Raw genomic sequence first — 21,937 nt, forward strand, 5'->3', positions numbered from 1 at the left:
CATGGAAGATGAGAGAGATTCCAGAAGACTGGAAAAGGGCAAATATAGTGCCTGTCTATAAAAAAGGAAATAAGGACAACCCAGGGAATTACAGACCAGTCAGCATAACTTCTGTACCCGGAAAAGTGATTAAGCAATCAATTTGCAAATACCTAGAATTACAGACGAGTCAGTTTAACTTCTGTATTCAGAGCAAATACATACGCAATCAATTTGCAAATGTCTAGAAGATAAGGTGATAAGTAACAGTCAGCATGGATTTATCAAGAACAAATTGTGTCAAATCAACTTGATATCTTCCTTTGACATGGTAACAAGCCTTGTGGATAGGGTGAAGTTGTAGACGTGGTATATCTTGACTTTAGTAAGGATTTGATACGGTCTTGCATGACCTTCTTGTAAACAAACTAGGGAAATGCAATCTAGATGGAGCTACTACAAGGTGGGTGCATAACTGATTGGAAAACTGTTCCTAGAGAGTAGTTATCAGTGGTTCACAGTCATTCTGAAAGGGCATAACAAGTGGGGAACCGCAGGGATTGGTTCTGGGTCCGGTTCTGTTCAGTATCTTGGATAATGGTATGGAGAATACACTTATAAAGTTTGCTCATGAGACCAAGCTGGGAGGGGTTGCAAATGCTTTGGAGGATAGGATTATAATGTGGACAAATTGGAGAAAGTCCAGAGAAGAGCAACAAAAATGATTAAAGGTCTACAAAACATGACCTATTATAGGCCAAAAGCCTAATGGGGAGAAATTGTCTCAAGTAAATTGTATTTCATTTTGCTTTGTACTCCATTTTGCTAGCTTTGAATTAGTAAGAAGAAATTTTTCTGGGTTTATTCTTTGCTGATTGTGTTCATGATTGTTCTTAGAAGGATAGAAGTGTCATGGCTGTAATTCTTGTGTTTGAAATTTATTACCATTTTGTGTGAGAGTGAAGAATGTATGGCATGCTGATGCACAGAGAAGAGACAGGAGGCACCAGTACTGATGGGCCCGATGGTCAAGGGGGAGTGAAGGAATTGAGAGGCGCCAACCTTACTATCAGAATCACCTGAATAGCAGATTGACAACCCTAAAGCAAAGGCATATGCCCCAAGGACAAGTTAAGGAATGGAGCCAGAGGGACGAGATAAGAAACAGCTGCGGATACTCCCGGTAACAACCCAAAATAATGCTAATTAGGAGCAACCTTGAATACCTCAAAATTAACAGCTCCGGTGTGACACAGCAAGGTCCATAGACTTGTATGGGAACTTATTACTATAAAAGAAGGGTGCATTGCCATGGGACTTTGGGTTTGTTCTGCATCAGCATCGGAACTTCAGATGCATCCAACAGAGACCCAGCTCCATTCCACTCCCTCGTGTGCAGTTTCAGATGGCCACTGGAACTGACCAAGAAACACTAAGGACTAGTTTCAGAGCGGTAGCCGTGTTAGTCTGTATCAGCAAAAACAACAAGGAGTCCTTGTGGCACCTTAGAGACTCACAATTTTATTTGGGCGTAAGCTTTTATGGGGTAAAACCCACTTCATCAGATGCATGGACTGAAAAATACAGTAAGTAGAATATATATTCTAGCACATGAAAAGATTGGAGTTGACTTACCAAGTGGGGGGTCAGTGCTAATGAGCCAGTTCAATTAAGGTGGAAGCAGCCTATTCTCAACAGTTGACAAGAAGGGGTGAATATCAATGGAGGGGAAATTACTTTTATAGTGCTAACGAGGCCAATGCAATCAAGGTGGCCCATTTCCAACAGTTGACAAGAAGGCATGATTAAGGGAAAATTACTTTTTGTCGTGACTCATCCACTCCCAGGACTAAGGGCTGATAACTATAAGATCCAGCTGTAGAACCATTTGGTGGATGTACTTGCATGTGTGAATGGAAGCATATGCTGATTTTAATGCTTAAATTGTACTCTCAATAAATGTGGTATATTGCCTTATCCCCTTGAAAAAGATTCCATGTGCTTCTAATAAGCATAACACTATGAAGGAAGATTGAAAAAATTGGGTTTGTTTAGTCTGGAAAAGAGAAGACAAGAGTGGACATGACAACAGTTTTCCGGTACATAAAAGATTCTTCTTAACCTCTGAGGATAGGACAAGAAGCAATGTGCTTAAATTGTAGCAAGGGAGGTTTAGGTTGGACATTAAGAAAAACTTCCAAACTGACAGGGCAGTTAAGCACTGGAATAAATTACCTACGGAGGTTGTGGAATCTCCATCATTGGGGATTTTTAAAAACAGGTTACACAAACACCTGTCAGAGATGGTCTAGATCAGTGGTTCACAAACTTTTTTTCCACGGATCATTTGAAAATTGCTGAGGGTCTTGGCAGACCATTTAATGATCTTTCCAAATGTTGTTTGTACTGTTAGCTATCTATTGTAAAGAGCTTTGGATAAAAGTGCTATATAAAAAAAACTTTAGAATAATTAAAGTTTTTTTGTTCTACAAATAAAAGTACACAACTCATATTTTAATATCAGTAGTCTTACCTTCCTAGTGTAATGGATGTGCCCTCTCTCACCAGCTGTGGCAGCCCCTGAGGTGGGGCTGGGAAGGAGGGGTGGTCTCTTCTCCCTCGCCATAGCAACCACAGAGCTGAGCCTGGGAAGAAGGGCCACCTCTCCCCAGCAGCGCAACCCTGGAGCTGGGGAAAGTCGCCTTTTTCTCTGGCCACCGCAGCCCTGCACATCCTAAATTCCCCCCCACTGCCGCCTCCCACCAACCCCATAATCCCCCCAAAGCCAGCACCTCACCTTACATGTGTGTCTTCTCTAGGGTCCAGGCACCTAATTAGTGGAGCCATGCCTGCGCAACTCCACTAATTCGGTGGGTGGCCCTTCATTTTCTCAAGTGTGGCCGCCCAGGCACGCACCTTAGAGGGAACTATCAGCAGACCATTTGAATGGATCTCGTGGACCAGGGACCAGTTTGAGAACCTCTGGTTTAGATAATACTTAGTCCTGCCATGAGTGTAAGGGACTGGACTAGATGACCTCTCAAGGTCCCTTCCAGTCCTATGATTCTATCAATGGCAATTTGCTAAACATACCCAAAATGTTAGAAAAAAAACATGAGCAAATCAAATGACAAAAACTCGCACTCTGACATTGTTCTCATGGAAATAGAAAAGTTATGATTGGATTGCTCTTGCCTGTGAAATAAGCAAACGGTTTCTCACAACAACTATTACCAAACCAAACAAGTTCAGATTAATCAGAATGTCTACGATGTACAAAGTTTTTGCTGGTCTATATTTCGCAGCTCTTATTGCAGAGAAGAAAACATTACTTTCATCATGGTAGAGATAGGCTCATAGCAAATCTACCATTATCTCTCATAAGCTTTCTTCCCTGATGGTTGATTCTATCTGGTCGAACAATACTTTGCACTGCTAGAAGATCTTCCCGCTGAAAGATCGCAAAGCACTTTAAAAACAAAATTAGTAATATTCCTGTTAGTCAGTGAAGCATTTTACAGCTAGAAAACTGAAACATAGTAAAGTTAACTAAACTGTCCAAGGCCACAGAGATTTAGCGGCAGAACTACAAATATAGCTGAAAACATCTGATTCTTATTCATTAACCACTAGACAATATTCCATTCGTCATTCTATACAAGAAATTATTTCAGGGACAACCCTTTCAAAAATCTATATTATGACGACTGGAATTTCCAAAAGCAGGACAGTTACTATATCATTTTATGTAAAATGATGATCAAGTGTATACATACAAAAATATAAGGACTAAGGAATCTGACTTGCAGAACTTGAAATATTAACTCATTTAATTTCTGCTCAATTTGTAGATGAAAGAGCAACCAACCAAACATGACAGTGACTATTTACAGGCCAGACATCCAGTGCTACTTGCTTGCCTATTTGTAAGGACTAACTTTGGCATCTGAAGTCCCCTCCTTAGTTGCCAGGAAGAACTGCCATTTCCCTGTTACTAAGAAATAGCAGTATGTTCACCCCTTTCTGGCCAGAGGATAGCCTTCTTTGCACAACATAAAATAGGTATAAAAACAATGGCAACTAGGAAGTCATTTTAAATATAATTATAATGGATTCTACATAAATTAGTGATTAAGTTGTGTGCGGGAGTTACAAAATAATACTATGCCAGGATTATTTTTGTAATTGTTCTGTATACAGATAGATGTTGCATCTCTCTCTCTTTCTTCAATTGTGCAGTGGAAAATTTTAACAAAAGTACTCGTATAGAGAGTGAGGTTTTCTTTTTAGTCATTGACACCGACCCAATTTAAGTGTGTTGAATACAACAAGTACATCAACATGCTAAAGTAAAAGCAAGTGAGAATATACTATGCCCTCTGGATTTGTCTACCACATATAGAACTGCTTAAAGGATGGTAGTGGTATTTCAGCAATCCAAAGAGAAGACTATTTAAGCCTTCAAAATAATCTAGTTTTCACAACCTATCTTTTCTTCATTTGTAAAATTTAATTATACACAGATATTGATTTTAATTGTAAGATATATCTAATTCCTCTTAATTATGCAAATCTATAACATTTGGTCACACATTATGCACCAACAATTAAAAGCAAAGAAAGCAAGAAATCTGATCTCAAACTGCATGCTGATTTAAACTACCATATTAAAATATGTTATGGTGTAATTATCCAGTAACTTCTTCATAATTAATGTTATTTAAATGTAGTGTTAATAAAGGGGAACTAGAGTGTCCCCTACAGATAATGGAACAGCAACTGACCTTTAACAACTCCATTTGTCAAATCTTATAACTTAGCCAACTTAAATTTCTTGACCATATTTCCTTTTTCACAGACAAATGTACAATGGTGGATCAACTGCCAGCCATGTTACATGGTGATAGGTGCTGCATCTTTTTTACAGATGTTTTGAAACACCCATCACCATGGCATCTGGATTAAGAGAATCCAGTTAGGTGAGAAAGGACTGTCGTGTCCCCAAAAGTCAGGGTCTAGGAAAAGGAGAAGACAGTCATCTTATTTTCACGAGTTTTCTTCAAACCCTCCCTCCAGAGGCTGGTCAGCTGCAAGTTTGGAATTGTTTTTCCTTTTCCTGGAGGATTTTTCAGCCTGGAAAGCTACTGATAAATTCAGTGTACTAGATCATGCCCTAAGAGTTAAAATATCATGTTCTTCCTTCATACCCATTCCCGTACCTCCTTCATCCCATTGTTTGGGCTTCTGCATATGCAATATTAATTACATTAAAAGATGAAAGATCATAACATTAAAAGATTAAAAAGTTATCTTTTTGAACATTTTAGTTACTCACCTAAAGTATTTTTTTTAATCTAAGCAGCTAAAAGTGTTTCTAAAAATATTTTTTGTCCTTAAATAAAAAATAGTGGATATAAAAGAGCAGACCTCTTAAGAAAACAAAAACAAAAGACCAGGCATTCAGAATATATTACAAATCAAATAAACCATGAAAAATAAAAAAAGGTTCCTCAGGAAGTGTCTAGAATCCGATAAAATTATGCCTATTTTATGCAAAAGCCAGGATTGGTGTTTCTTTGAGAAGCAGCCAGCACAGAACTCCCCCTAAATTCATTGCGTTTGCACACAGCCAGGATAACCTCTGCAGCTCATTTATTTCTGTTTGCTTCTTTCCTGTTGATTTTGTATGTAAATGGACATCTATTGTATGACCTTGCAATGTTTAATTTACCTACTGACAAAGAGATACCAGAGGATACAGAAGGAAAACCTATTTTTCACCTTTGCTGATGACTTTTATCTTGGTATGACATATTTTCAGTATGTGTGCATATCATCTCTGCATATATTTCACAACAATGTTAAGGACCAGAATGACAATAACTTTCATTTGAGACCTCACATGATAGTCTTTGGTGAACTGTAATATACACATCAGATTTATGTGATTTCTGTAACCCATTCCTAGCTCACATTAAGAAGTCCTTGGGTCATACAAGTATCCTATAGTAAGTCAGACAGAAGAAGTTTCATCTGAACAGAAGTAAAGAACTTAAAACTCTTCTCTGCCTTCTGCCCCCCTACAACTTCCTGCATGTTATCTAGTAAATCAAGCACCCAGTTTTAATTTATAATAGTTCAGTTTTTTCCTTCTGAAGGTACAGATAATTTTAAGATAATGAATGAATATTTCCTTTTCTTTACATTGTAGAATCTGGGATGTAGAAATTAGGGTTTCTGATATGAATGTATGTTACCATTCAAGAAGACAGAAAAAAATATTGAATAGCCCATCAATATTTGAACTAAAAAACAAATCATTCCTGGAAAACAATTTTAACATCAATAGACATACTGTACCAAGAACATTGTCCTGAAGTTGTTCAAGTCGGTTAAAAATTCTTCCACCGAAACCTTTTTCAAATCAATGGCATAGTATCCCATCACAGTTTGATAGAGTTTATCCATGTTCTCATGCATCCTGGTAAGTTTTTGGTAATGTTCTCTTGCATAAACTGCAAAGCTGTGTATTACTGTTAAGGCTAAAAGAGCATTCAGTGAAGCTAGTTAAAGCAAATTATCATGATTTATCTACCTGTTTCTCTGTAGCCAACATTAACATTCAAATAAACCTCTCAATTATCTCAATAGATTATCCATTTATTTCAAGTACAACACAAACTACATACCTAACAGTGTTTAATGAATACTTTGGTAATAGTGAAAAAATAATATAAGAATGATCCTCAAATTTTCTTGATCATTTTTTACTTTGCTAATTGAATGAAACATTTTTTACATTAATTTTACATATAATGGGAATTGACAGGCAACCTTAATAATAGGTAGTACATAATCTGTTTGCCACATATTGTGTTACATAAAACAACATACCTCAAAGACTTCAATAGGAAGTGGGAGGTGCTTGGATCCTTTGAAAACAGGTCACATCTATTTGGGTGCCTAAGTATTGATTTAGGCATCCAGAGTTCAAATTTTGACCATAATCCCTATTTATGATGGAAACTGTTTTGCAAGTATAGCAGACTTGACGTATGCACATACGTATGTGTGTGCGGACAAAGCTATATATAAGTCCTAGGGCTAGCAGGTTTGTGGAAACAGAAGCTCTTTGGTTTTCTCTATAGGTAAAATGGGAGAATTTAGGTTGCATTCTTACCTGCTGCAAGGCAAGTTTGCTTATGTCGCTCTCTAGCTCCCCCTGCAGACAGTTATAATTTGCATACACTTTTGAGGAGTTCTATAAAATACATAGAACTATCATCTGAAGTTTTCCCATAATCCATACTCAAGAACTGCATCAAATGTTCTGAGAGACACAAAGTAGATGAGGTAATATCTTTTATTGAATCTACTTCTGTTGGTGAAAGAGACAAGCTTTCAAGCTACACAGAACTCTTTGTCAGGTCTGGGAAAGGTACTCAGCGTGTCACAGCCAAATACAAGATGGAACAAAATGTTTAACATAAGTAGTTAAAACATATTTTAAGTGACCAGTCAAGATGAAGTGGCCTGTTAACACCTCTGCTGGCTTGCCTCTCTAATACTCTGGGACCAAAAGAGCAACAACAACACTGCAAACATCAAATGTTCCAAGTAATTTCAGGTACGTCTAATAACTCATAGGAACTATTCTTTGAGGGATATTCCAAACCCTCCCCCCAAAAAAAACTCTTGTCATTTAACATTAATTAAGGTTGCCCTCAACAGTACTCAAAGCCATAAAAATAAGGAAATAGAAGATTGAGGATTAAAAGGTTGCAAAATTTAACACTCTACACTGCAATTAGATACCAGTGGCTGGGTGGTACCAGCTGGCTAGGGCTAAGGGATGTCAACATTTGGGCTCTGGTTGCAGCCAGAGCTTTAGGAACCTCCCACCTTGCAGGGTCCTAGAGCCCAGGCTCCAGCCCGAGCATGAATGTCGACACCACAATTAAACAGCCCTTAGCCTGAGCCCCGTGAGCGTGAGTCAGCTGGCATGGGCCAGCCGGAGTTTTTTAAACGCAGCGTAGACATACCCTCACACTAAAATGCCATAATTAATGTTGCCTATGCAGGTTTAATTCAGGCCACATGTGTATACACTATGATATGGTCTTTAAAAACACAAGACCCCTGGCTCATTCAGTGCACAGGACAGATCTGCTCTGGGGATGAATCAGTGTTGTGTCATGCAGAGGGGGTCTGTTGGACCCCCTTCTCATTTGTTGTAGAAGTTGGACGGTTTTTAGTGAATGAGGCAGGTGAATGCAGGAAGAGAACTGAGTCTCACGGTTAGGGCAGATGAACACTGCCTTGCAGACATAAATTCTATCATTGCCTCTGCCACTAAGTTTCTGTGTGATTCTGGTCAAGTCACTTACAACAAACTTTTTATAGGTAGTCACTTATGCATGTAATTAAAGACTATATCATAATGCATACGTACATAGGGCCAAATTACAGCTGCACAGACAACCTTCTTTCTGGCTTTTTCTAACTTGAATGTGCTTATCTTTGCAACCTTTTAATCCTTTTAAAATCCCCAACTTTCTGTTTTCTACTTTTTTATTATTTAGTTTATGGATGACAGCAACCTTAAGTAACATTAAACAACGTTTGTGAATTTATTTTAATATAATTTTTATATATGTGCTATTTAAATAATAAAGAATTTACACATTTGTTGACTTCAATGTATACGTTAACCTTCACATTTCAACACTCATTGCCATGTTGACAGATACACTAAAAGTTATTAAACTTTATTGAAGCAAACCACATTTTTAATGCAAGTTCAGTTTTACTGCAACTTCTAGATGACACAATTTAGAAAAAAAACAAAAAAAAAAACAAGTAAGGATTCATATCTATAATTTCCCACTTTTTTAAAAAAAAGGTAGTTATTCAGAAAGACGTACCGCAGCATATAAATAATATACATAAAAAAAGAGCCGTAATTTTGTATTTTATTTTCGTGTAACTCTTTCTAAGGAAAGTAAGAAACAATTACCCTTTGAAATGAAACTTCGCCACTTACACATTACAAACCCCCAAGGGCAAAGCAGGAGCTTATCAGAACCCAATCTGCTTTTGTTATAGTCCCTCCTCTGACCCTTCTTTGTAGCTCTGCAAGCTTCCCCTCTTTGTCTTGCCGGTGTTCCCCTCGGACTTACCCTGACTCGAGTGGTCAAGTTCCTCTTTACTTCTTGCTGCTCTTCATGGGGGTTCCTGGTCCACCTTTCCCCCATTAGAGTTGAGGCTGCCATGGTGGGCTGTGGTTCCTACCTGCTTGCCCGCAGCCCTGGAACCTAGGGGACACAGACACAGGCTGGGCACAACTCACCATCTGCCAAGACTAAGCAAGCTGCCTTACAAATAAAGCATGATTTGGATGCAACTCTGTGCTTTCCTGGATGCTCTGCCATGCCTGCGACAAACAGAGGAGAGGGCGAGGAGATGCTACAGTTGTGGCTCAGAGAGGATTAACCCCCGAGGGGTTAATTGACCCAGGTAGGAGAAGGAAGCCAGAAGAGAGGGAGAGCAGTACTCCACACTATCCAAAAAATGGGGAGAAACAGCTCAAATTGAAAAGGTAAACACATACGCAGAGAACCTGGCAGCAAGTGGAAGTAGAGAGGTTGTGGCCAGAGCATGTGGTGTGAAAACACTGATCCACCTCCATGAAGCCACAAAGAGAGGAGAGCTGCCCAAGTGTTCTGAATTGTAAGACATGCTGGGCTGTAGAATAATCAAGTTCAATAAATCCAACAGCGAAGAACATGAATATGTGTAGAAGGAACTTTTCACCATGCCTTATCGTGAAAAGAAAACACAGCACTTATACGTCTAAAAGCTAACATCATTGAGCTTTCCGTCAAGATTCATGGACTTGTCTCTCCTCTTCTGGAAGGCTAATATGAAATTCCTTCCATCAGTTTAATGAATTTTGCTCCAAGGGCCTATTTATTAACACATTTTATAGCTGAAAAATTTCTATTCCAGGTTTCGGACAAACTGTGCTCTACAACAGAATTAGTTAAATTTAATGTGAATGTGATAGTAAAACAGCACTAGGAACCATTCTGGAACAATCACAGAACTTCCTCTGAGATGTGGTGTATTGCTATGCATTTTGATATGGAGATTCTCATGGGAAACTCTGAAAAACAGTCTCTCTCTTCAGTATATCAGTAGCCAGTTTCTTTTGCATCTCATTTAAAAACAAAAAGTTCTGGGGAAAATACGTGCAGTACTAGGTTTACTAATTGATATTGTTTCTTTATCACTGACAAAAGAAATGTTACAAAGAACAGTGAAATAAATTATCAATAAATGTCTTTAACCCACTCATGCTACAAGATATTTAAATCATTTAATTGGATTTAAAGCATTAACTAGCAGTGCTAAGAAAAAATGGTTTTTTGATATTAAAAATGAATAATATAAAAATGGAACTTATACATAGATCCAAAGAATTGATTTGAAATACTTAAGTGTTCCCATACATTTTATCACCTCAGGACAGGATGCAAAGGTAAAGTTTCTTGACACCTTAAATGACTGCCTCTTGGAGCAGCTAGTCTTCGAACCCACAAGAGGAGAGGCAATTCTTGATTTAGTCCTAAGTGGAGCTCAGGATCTGGTCCAAGAGGTGAATAGAGTTGGACAGCTTGGTAATAGTGACCATAATATAATTAAATTTAACATCCCTGTGGTGGGGAAAACACCACAGCAGCCCAACATGGTAGAGTTTAATTTCAGAAAAGGGGACTACACAAAAATGAGGAAATTATTTAAACAGAAATTAAAAGGTACAATGCCAAAAGTGAAATCCCTGCAAGCTGCATGGACACTTTTAAAAGACACCATAAGAGAGGTTCAACTTAAATGTATACCCCAAATTAAAAAATATAGTAACCAAACAGAACCAGAAAAGTGCCACCGTGGCTTAAAAACAAAGTAAAAGAAGCAGTGAGAGGCAAAAAGGCATCCTTTAAAACGTGGAAGTTGAATCCTAGTGAGGAAAATAGAGCACAAACTCTGGCAAGTGAGGTGTAAAAATATAATTAGGAAGGCCAAAAAAGAATCTGAAGAATAGCGAGCCAAAGACTCAAAAAGTAATAGCAAATTTTTGTTTAAGTACATCAGAATCAGGACGCCTGCTAAACAACCAGTGGGGCCACTGGACGATCAAAATGCTAAAGGAGCACTCACGGAGAATATGGCCATATGGAGAAACTAACTTAATTCTTTGCATTGGTCTTCACAGCTGAGGATGTGAGGGAGATTCCCATACCTGAGCCATTCTTCTTAGGTGACAAATCTGAGGAACTGCCCCAGATTGAGGTGTCAGAGTAGGTTTTGGAACAAATTGTATACCAAACAGTAATAAGTCACCAGGACCAGATGGTATTCACCCAAGAATTCTGAAGAAACTTAAATGTGAAATTGCAGAACTACTAATTGTGGTTTGTAATCTATCATTTAAATCTGCTTCTGTACCAAATGACTGTGGCTAATGTGACACCCATTTTAAAAAATGTCTCCAGAAGCGATCCTGGCAATTACAGGCCGGTAAGCCTGAGTTCAGTACTGGGCAAACTGCTTGAAACTATGACAGAATAGTCAGACACACAGATGAACATAATTTGTTTGGGAAGAGTCAACATGGTTTTAGTAAAGGGAAATCATGCCTCACCAATCTACAAGAATTCTTCGAGGGAGTCAACAAGCATGTGGACAAGGGGGATCCAGTGGATATAGTGTATTTAGATTTTCAGAAAGCCTTTGACAAGAACCCTCAACAAAGGCTCTTAAGGGGTAAGAGGAAAGGTCCTCTCATGGACTGATAACTGGTTAAAAGATAGGAAACAAATGGTAGGAATAAACGGCACTTTTGTAGCTGGCGTTGCAAGGCATTTACGTGCCAGATATGCTAAACATTTGTATGCCCCTTCATGCTTCAGCCACTATTCCAGAGGACATGCTTCCATGCTGATGCTCATTAAAAAAATAATGCATTAATTAAATTTGTGACTGAACTCCTTGGGGGAGGACTGTATGTCTCCTGTTCGGTTTTACCCGCATTCTGCCATATATTTCATGTTATAGCAGTCTCGGATGATGACCCAGCACATTGTTCGTTTTAAGAACACTTTCACTGCAGATTTGACAAAACACAAAGAAGGCACCGATATGAGATTTCTAAACATTGCTACAGCACTGGACCCAAGGTTAAGAATCTGAAGTGCTGTCCAAAATCTGAGAGGGACTAGGTGTGGAGCATGCTTTCAGAAGTCTGAAAAGAGAAACACTCCGATGTAGAAACTACAGAACCCGAACCACCAAAAAAGAAAATCAACCTTCTGCTGGTGACTTCTGACTCAAATGATGAAAATGAACATGCGTTGGTCTACTCTTCTTTGGACTGTTATTGAGCAGAACCCATCATCAGCATGGACGTATGTCCCCTGGAATGGTGGTTAAAGCATAAAGGGACATATGAATCTTTAGAGCATCTTGCACGTAAATATTTTGCGATACTGGCTGTAACAGTGCCATGTGAATGCCTTTTTTCACTTTCAGGTGATATTGTAAACAAGAAGCGGGCAGCATTACCTTCTACAAATTGTAACCAAACTTGTTTGTCTGAGCGATTGGCTGAAGTAGGACTGAGTGGACTTGCAGGCTCTAAAGTTTTACATTGTTTTATTTCTGAATGCAGGGTTTTATGGGACATAATTCTACATTTGTAAGTTCAACTTTCATGATAAAGAGATTGCACTACAGTACTTGTATTAGGTGAATTGAAAAATACTATTTCTTTTGTTTTTTACAGTGCAAATATTTAAAATAAAAACAAATATAAAGTGAGCACTGTACACTGTATTCTGTATTGTAATTGAAATAGATTTGAAAATGTAGAAAACATCCAAAAATATTTAAATAAATGGTATTCTATTATTGTTTAACAGCGCAATTAATTGCCCAATTAATCGTGATTACTTTTTTTAAATCGCTTGACCGCCCTAGTAAAAACAGAAAATGAAACTGTAAGGTTAAATTTATCAGAGCACATAAGGCAGTTAAAAAAAAAAGATAGCAAAAGAAAGTGGTCAGACAATTTTTGTCAAAACAGAAAAAAATGCAGCAGATTTCTGCTTCTCTGAAGGTACCATCTTTTATGGGGCTTAGATCTATAGCACAATATTGGCAGAATAAGCATTTTTAAAAATACATTTGAAGGCAGCCGTAGCAGGGAATGTGTCTTTCACCCTTATGATTTTTGCATGCCACCTCTTGCTAAATTATAAGGCCAAGTCTACACTACAAAGTTAGATCAATGTAAGCTGCCTGCCTATACCTAGTTGTGTATGTGTTTACTCTTAAATGTGTCTCCCACTGATGTAAACACCCATTATGCTGACATAACACCACCACCTCTCCGAACGATATAGAACCATGGTTGATGCCACACAAGTGTAGACACTGCATTACTTCTGCCAAACCTAACAGTCTTCCAGCAGCTGTCCCACAATGCCTGTCACTGACCACGGTGGTCATATTTGTGTGCTGTGTCCGTTTGAATCTATGTACCCCTTATGAATTCTAATTGTATTTTCAAAAGCTGTGTAAAACTCTAACCTTCAGCATATATTAAAATCAACCATTTGCTGACAGGGACCATGTTATGTACCATACACCCTATTTGGAAGCAGAAAATCAAAGAGGTTGTTAACACAAAATGACTTTGCCCTGGCAATACAATGGAGATGCGAAAAATATTGGCCAAGCTGAAGGAGATGGGTTTTTCTCCCCAGGTTGTCTGCAAAAATGGGGGAGTGGAGCAGTCAAAATTTGCCAGCAGCAAAGCAGAAACAAAGATAGATGATTTTAGAAATGGCTTTTAAAATCTCAAATTCTGTGATGTTTAGAAATCACAAAAAGACACATTTTCTGAATTAGAAGAAGCCTTCCGACTTCCAGATCTGAAGCAGCTAAGAGCTTGTTACAGGGGAAGAGAGAGTAAATCTGAAGGCTGAACAGGAGGAGATTATTGTCTGGGGCCTTTAAAAGAGCGATCCAGAACTAGTCGATTCTCAGAGTGGTGCTGACACTAGAGGAAGGGTTTTTGTGTGCATGAACCTCTCCATGCCTTCCCCCCACCCCAATGGATCTGTAAGTCTCTAGGATTTCTCTAAGAATTAATGGTGTAAGTGTTTAAGAAGTTACTTTGCAAAGCCTCTGGGTTCCTAGCTGTATTGGTCACGTGTCCCTGAAGGGGCAAAAAATAAACCAGAGTATCCATGAGGGTAGTGCTCTGGGAAAGGGTGTACTTAAGCTACTGAGGAGACTTTGGGCAGAGGAACAGGAGGATCAGCACTGGTCTTGGTGCCTACAGCAGCTGGACCACAAGAAAGAGGACCAGACTTCCAAGAGAGGACCAGACAAGGAAACTGAACCCTAGGAATGAGTATCGGAGACAAAAAACAGAGGCAGTGCCTGGACAATGCTCAGAATCTGCTGGCTCAGAAACACCCAGGATCCCGTGTCTGAATCCAAACCTGGTCCCTCACTAAGTTTCCAGGAGGGGGGTCTTGACCAGGTCTGTAAAAAAACGGTTACCTAGCTTTTGTAACTGTTGTTCTTCGTGTTACTCATATCTATTTCAATTAGGTTTTGCCCTAGCAGTACCCGTTGGGTCAGCTCAGGTGCCCCCTAGAATCGTGCCTCCAAACTCAAAGACTGACACCCCTACATCAAATAGGAAAGAGCTGTCTGGGGAGGCCAAGCAATTGGAGCAATTTGATCCTCACAGAAAAGGAGCTTGGATTCACAAGCTTACAGTTGGTTGGATATGCTATTCTCAGAGTAAATAGAAATTTCAAACAGATCACTCACTACACTGACATAATTAATTCTACAGCTTTTATCTACAAGGTAAAGTTCCATAAGGATGACACTCCTAGAATTTTGTATGATGAAATTAAAAGAATCTGTGTCTCCGCTATAGAAGATGGTTGATATGAGAACTTTTGAGCTGCTCTGTTCTGTTTCCTAAGCACAGCACTGAAAAAATTGCTTTGCCTCCATTAACTGAAAATAGGGGAAGAACCAAAATAAAATTAACTGAATTGGTAAGAAATAAAGTGGCAATAGTAGTAAACATTAAGATGCATAAATTAACAATTAAATACATATTAAAAGGAACGAGGTAATTGTTTACAGTTTAATAGTGTTGTAATTCGGTATGTGTAAAATGTTGGCACACAGCCAATAAGAGTAGCTAGACGTTTCAGTTTAGACTTTGGCTAGTATGTTGGCAGGCAGACAAGTGTAGACGGGGCCAAAGGTCACTCCAACACTGCAAGAAGGGGTCAGTCAGGCATGCAGAGGCCAAAACTAGGTGAGGGTCACCAGACTATTATAGTAAACAGACCATAATACTAAGACTTGTTATGTAACAGCTTTAATTGACAGCCGGATTTAGCAGTTGTAATTGGACTATAAGTATGGACCAATCAGAGAGAGTCGGAGGATAGACTGGAGGATAGAGTATGCTAATGTCAGGATTGGGAAACAAGCCAATTTGAAAGGGTCTAGTGGCTGGTAAAACTCAATAAAAGACAGGCAGTCAGCAGGCAAAAGTCAGTCAAGATAGGGAGCTATCAGAAGATAAGATCAGAAGAAAGAAACCTAAAACAGTGAAGAACAGCAAAGAAGACGACCTCAAAGGAGAAGCAGCAGCCACAGCAGCTGCAGTACCACTGACAGAAAAGAAGGAGGCTTAGGGCTTGTCTACATTACCGACTGGATCGACGGGCAGTGATCGATCCAGTGGGGGTCGATTTATTGCATCTAGTCTAGTGAGGACTCGCTTACAGACAGCCCCCCAACTTGAAGAAAATACTCACCAGCGACTACACACCACACAACAAAAACACTAACCCAGGAACCAAACTCTGCAACAAATCCTAGTGCCAATTCTGTCCGCATATCTATTCAAGGGACCTAACCACATCAGCCACACCATCACGGGCTTGTTCACTTGTACATCTACCAATGTGATATATGCCATCATGTGCCAGCAATGCTCCCCCTCCATGTACATTGGCCAAACTAGACAGTCTCTACGCAAAAGAATAAATGGACACAAATCTGACATCAGGAATTATGACACTCAAAAACCAGTAGAACACTTCAATCTCCCTGGACACTCAATAACAGACTTAAAAGTGGCAATTCTTCAACAAAAAAATTCAAAAACAGACTCCAGCGTGAAACTTCAGAACTGGAATTAATCTGCTGACTGGACACCATCAAATTAGGCCTGAATAAAGACTGGGAGTGGATGGTCATTACAAAAACTAATTTCCCCCTACTTTTACTCACACCTTCTTGTGAACTGTTTGAAATGGGCCACCCTCATTATCACTACAAAAGTGATTTTTCCTCCCTTGGTATTCTACTGTTAATTGAATTGTCTCGTTAGCACTGACCCCCACCCCAACAGTCTTCCAGCAGCTGTCCCACAATGCCTGTCACTGACCACGGTGGTCATATTTGTGTGCTGTGTCCGTTTGAATCTATGTACCCCTTATGAATTCTAATTGTATTTTCAAAAGCTGTGTAAAACTCTAACCTTCAGCATATATTAAAATCAACCATTTGCTGACAGGGACCATGTTATGTACCATACACCCTATTTTGCCAACTTGGTAAGGCAACTCACATCTTTTCATGTACTGTGTATATATACCTGCTACTGTATTTTCCACTCCATGCATCTCATGAAGTGGGTTTTAGCCCACAAAAGCTTATGCCCAAATAAATTTATTAGTCTCTAACGTGCCACAAGGACTCCTTGTTGTTTTTGCTGACACAGACGAACACTGCTACCACTCTGAAACCTGTATATGTTTATGGTTCAGGTACTTTTAAACTGTACCCAAGGATAGTGCAAAGGGATTTATGTTTATGCTTTGATGTTTTTGTTTAGATTAATTGTATCAGGGAAGACTGGTTATGCTAAATTAAAAAAAAATACTTTGTTGCAGAAGAATACTGCCTGTGTGTCAAACAATTATATCCAAGGTCTGTATCAATGTCCTTCCTCCCAGGGTAGCAGGTCTAAGCTCTACTGGGAAGTTTTTGCTAAAAGTGTTTCCTGCAAAATCCTGGCAATTTCTCTAGGCTGGGCCCACGTTCACATTACAAAAACAGATAAATGAGTCAACAGAAGGGAACCTCTGGTAAACCCAGGAAGGGATAATAGGTGAGCTATTGTGGGGGAACCCTGGGTCTTTATTTGGGAGTAATAGTGGTGACCCAAATGACTGTGCCTACCTCATGAAGTTGTATATTGAGAAGTTGCCCTCCTCTTTTTGGAGCAGAATAGAGCTTTTGGTGGATCCTGGGGTAACACCAATAAGACATCATAGCCACGCATCAGATCATAGGAGACCCCTTCGGTGTGGGAGGTGCTAAAATGTTAAATGATCCACAGGGTAAAGCCTACACTTGGAAATATGAAGAGAATGCTTTAGAAATAGAAGATAGAGAATTACCCTGATTAAAGAACCTTCTCTTTCCTCCACAGAGAGAGAGGAGCCAGGCAGTTACAGCCTAACACCTGAAGTGGCAGGTAAAGTGGCTGAAAAAAGAAAAACTCCAGCTGAGATAAACCTTCTAGGTGTTGGCTAGAGGAGTCAGAATCCTGAAGCAAGCAGATTTCAAAAACTGTACGCAGATCAAATCAGTTATTGTCTCTGATGACTCACCAAGCTCCCATCATGCGATGATGCCACTAGACCAGGATGTCCTCAGAACAAGTCTTTCTGCATTGGAATCTGTCCCCAAAATAGCTGACTAATGATGAGATCCAATCCCACACCAGGACTGAGCTTGACTTTCAGCCATGGTGAAGAAGAGTCTCTTCGAAAGGGGTTGGAATCCACAACCATTCAAAATGACCAGTCACATAGCAGGCAGAATTTGATTTTGTTCTGGTGGATCAACTAGTTCTAAATACAGGGTGAGTTTTCTTAGGGGAAGTTCTCCCCCATGAATCTTTGCAGAGGCTGTATTTTAAAGTTAGGATACAAGGCACTGTGATGTGTCTAGCTCTCCTAGCTGGGGGAAGAAATGACTAATGATAGAAAGAGTGTTTGGCCAGATTAACCAGTCAGGACTACAGTCAGCAGGCAGAATTCTTCTCCCACAACACAGTATAGCCAAGTTCACCAATTATACCCAAGACAGGGTGAGTACTGTGGATATCTGTGGATGAATCTAACTTCGGGGACATAGTGTGGTCCATCCTGTGTATGTCACCTCATGTGAGGTTGAAGTCTTGTTAATTAGGAATAATTTACTAATGAATTTCAGTCCTCTAATTAAATTGCCATAGTTATACATTGTGGGCACAGGTTTCTAAGCCTAATCCTTACAAGTTAACTACTGAGAAAAAGGCAATGCAACTGTAGATTGTCACCCAAAATCCCAACCAGCGCTGAAGGTGATTGTGAGGCCCCAAAAGAGGACTGGTTAAGGCATTCAGGTGTAGAAATTGGAAACAATCTGGTAGGTAGCCAAAGCTCAGAAAGCAACAGCAAAGAGATAAAGGAGTTAAAATGTGAGTCTGCAGAAATGCTGCAGTCTGTGGATACAGAAAGAGGAAGTTTTTTGTTTTGTTTTTTGTTTTTGTTTTTTTAAACAGGCAGACTTTGAATCTTCACAACAGTCTTCTGTCATTTGTAAAACTCAACTATGATCTTAAATGTAGTGGGGCTTATGTGCGTGATATCTCTCTAAAAGGAAAAGGAAAGATTTTTCTGAGTACTGTGCTGGAAGGCTTATGGGTGGAAGAGGCATTTATGAATTTGACCTTTGAGAAAACTCTCGTTAGGATGGAATGGTTTAAGAGGTTAGTCAAGGTCCATAAACAAACAGTGATCGTGCTCAAGAAAAAAGTATTCTGCACAGTGCAATAACAGAAAGGGCCTCTGAGGAATCAGGGTATATATGCATTAAATATTCAGGTTGGCAATGGGAACTTATTGCATTATAAGGTACATTGGATTACAAGGCATAGCCAGCAAGGTTTTGTCAAGAACAAATCATGCCAAACCCAATTTCCGTTTTAGACAGGATTACTGGCCTAGTGGATAGAAGGAAGCAGTAAACGTGACATTCCTTGATTTTAGTAAGGCTTTTGACTCAGTCCCACATGACATTCTCATAAGCAAACTAGGAAAATGTGGTCTAGATGATATTACTATAAGGTGAGTGCACAACTGATTGAAAGACTGTATTCAAAGTGTAGTTTTCAATGGTTCATTGTCAAAGTGGGATGACAAATCTAATGGGGTCCAACAGGCAGCAATCTAGTGTCAAATACTATTCAATATTTTCATTAATAATGACTTGGCCAATGGAGTGGAGAGTATGCTTATAAAATTTGCAGACGACACCAAGTTGGGAGACGTTGCAAGCACTTTAGAGGACAAGATTAGATTCAACATGACCTTGACAAATTGGAGAATGGGTTTGAGTTCAACAAGATGAAATTCAATAAAGACAAATGCAAAGTACTACACTAATGCAAGAAAAAAAAATCAAATGCTCCATTACAAAATGTGGAAAGGGTAGGTGGTAGTACTGCTGGTAAGGATCTGGGGATAATGGAGGATCACACATTGAATGAGTCAACAATGTGATGCGGCTGTGAAAAAGGCTGATATCATTCTGGGGTATATTAACAGGAGTGTCCTATGTAAGACACAGGAGGCAACTGTCCTGCTCTTCTTGGTACTGGTGAGGCCTCAGCTGGAATACTGTGCCCAATTCTTTAGGAAAGACGTGGATAAATTGGAGAGAGTTGACAGAAGAGCAACAAAAATGACAAAAAGTTTAGAAAACCTGATCTATGAGGAAAGGTTAAAAAACTGGGTATGATTAGTCTTGAGAAAGAAAACTGAGGAGGGGGGCTTTATAACAGTCTTCAAATGTTATAAGGGCTGTTATAAAGCAGACAGTGATCAATCATTTTCCATGTCCACTGAAGGTAGGACAAGAAGTAAACTGACTTTATCTACAGCAAAGGAGATTTAGGTTAGATATTAAGAAAACCTTTCTAACCATAAGGGTAGTTAAGCACTGAAATAGGCTACTATGGGAGGTTGTGGAATCCCCATCATTGGAGATTTTTAACAAGTGGCTGGACAAACACCTGTCCAGGATAGTCTGGGTTTACTTAATCCTGCCTCAGCACAGGTGGCTAGATTTGTTGACTGTTTAAGGTCCCTTTGAACCCTACATTTCTATGATTATGTACAGGTAGTGAAAGATCAGGAACCAGCTGTGCACATAGGAGTATAAGGAGGTTATGTGGATTTGATTCATGGAGTTTTGTGGTCACAAAATATGCATGGCTCATACCCCCCTTTCTAGTGACCCTAGACAAATGTGCTCAGAAAAGAGTATTCCATAAGTTTGTCAGGTAGTCTCTGAAATGGATCCTCTAAATCTCTGCTGGGAGCCGTGGTGGGGGACTATGTGCCCTGTCATTAGGAAAGGGCAGAATTTTCAAGGTAAACAAGCCTTTTTCAACTCCTGCAGAGAATTTGTAGCCACTGGATTTAGATCTTGTGGAAAGAACCGTGTTTCCTCCTAGTGACTAATCCCATGCAGAGTGCAGTCAGGTTTCCTTCTCAAAGTGAAGTTTGTTATTTGGTTGTTGAAAGATTCTATTGCTTTGAGCTTAGGATTCCTATAATTGGAGCAATGTCAGAGGAAATACTACAAGAAAGTAGCCATGGCAAACTGATTCAGACTTCCCCACAGTGATGATTACCTTGGAGCCAATCTGGGAAAATCACTGTTACAAGGCGATCCAGAGTGAGTTGGTTGAGGACCAGCTGGTTCTCTCAGGAAAACAGATAGATCCTGAGGAAACTGCTTTTTCTCCCCCTGAAATTCTTGAAAGCCAAGTAGAATTTAAAGAATCTGAGCTCCTCCCTGGATCTGAGGAACAGATAAAGCAACAGATCCAGTTAATAGATGCCACAAATAGGATAAAAAATCCTGCTATATAATCTAAATCCAGCCTTTTGTAAAAATAAATTTAAGATTGTTGACACTTTCAAACAACATGCATTTCTATGGATAACACACTTTAAACATTGCTAGAAAGCAAGGACGTTCATGAACAGCAGGGTGTAACCTGAAGATATTACTTCAAGCACCCAATGGTCCGAGGTCAGTTGAGACTAGGCCAACAGGAAGGGGCACAGGCAGTCAAGGAAAGAGTGGGAGGGTGGATCCTGGGCAATGACTGGGGCACTGTTCTGGATCATATGCTCAAAATGTCTGCTTCTGGTCTCCTTGATTTCGGGAAGGGCCAGGCTGAGCAGATTAATGGGAAGACAACGGGTGTTGCTGCTTAGACCATTTTCTTTACCCTTTCTCCTGTAGGTGCTCAGCCGGGGAAGTCCCCCAGGACCTAGCCAGGGGAGGCAGAGGACGAAATGGCTTCCTGGCCTGCTGAGCTGTATGAAGGCCCAAGAAAAGAGGGTAGCACGGGAGTCTTTAAGGCCGTGGAGCCTTGTGCCTGGAGGCTCGGAGAAGAGCCCTGGCCCCTCAAACAGGAGGTCTTGAATGGTGGCCTGCATCTCTAGGGATAACACCGAGCTGCGCCTCATGGCCACCACAGAGGCGACCACCCTGGCCTCTGAGTCCGTAACATCCTAGGCCGCATGAAGGGCCCCACTCACCACCATTGTGCCTTCGTGCACTAAAGCGGTGAACTCCTGGGCTCGGTCCTGTGGGAAGGCCTCCTTGAATTTGTTAAGGGAGTCCCACAGATTAAAATTGTACCTGCCTAACAAGGCCTGGTGGTTACACACTCGAAACTGCAGGTTGGCAGTTGAATAAACTTTTCTGCCAAACAAAT

General features: G+C 39.9%; 1 protein-coding gene across 1 annotated transcript in view; it reads right to left on the reverse strand.

Annotated features, from left to right (window-relative positions):
• The window catches only part of DIAPH3 (diaphanous related formin 3), a 504,213-nt gene that overhangs the window by 134,627 nt on the left and 347,649 nt on the right, over positions 1-21,937 (reverse strand). The window contains exon 24 of the mRNA XM_073325081.1: positions 6,340-6,504. Within this exon, the coding sequence (XP_073181182.1) occupies positions 6,340-6,504 (165 nt within the window). The remainder of the gene's footprint in view (positions 1-6,339; positions 6,505-21,937) is intronic.

This window comes from Lepidochelys kempii, chromosome 1 (genome assembly GCF_965140265.1).
Source record: "Lepidochelys kempii isolate rLepKem1 chromosome 1, rLepKem1.hap2, whole genome shotgun sequence".
NCBI classification, from domain to species: Eukaryota; Metazoa; Chordata; order Testudines; family Cheloniidae; genus Lepidochelys; species Lepidochelys kempii.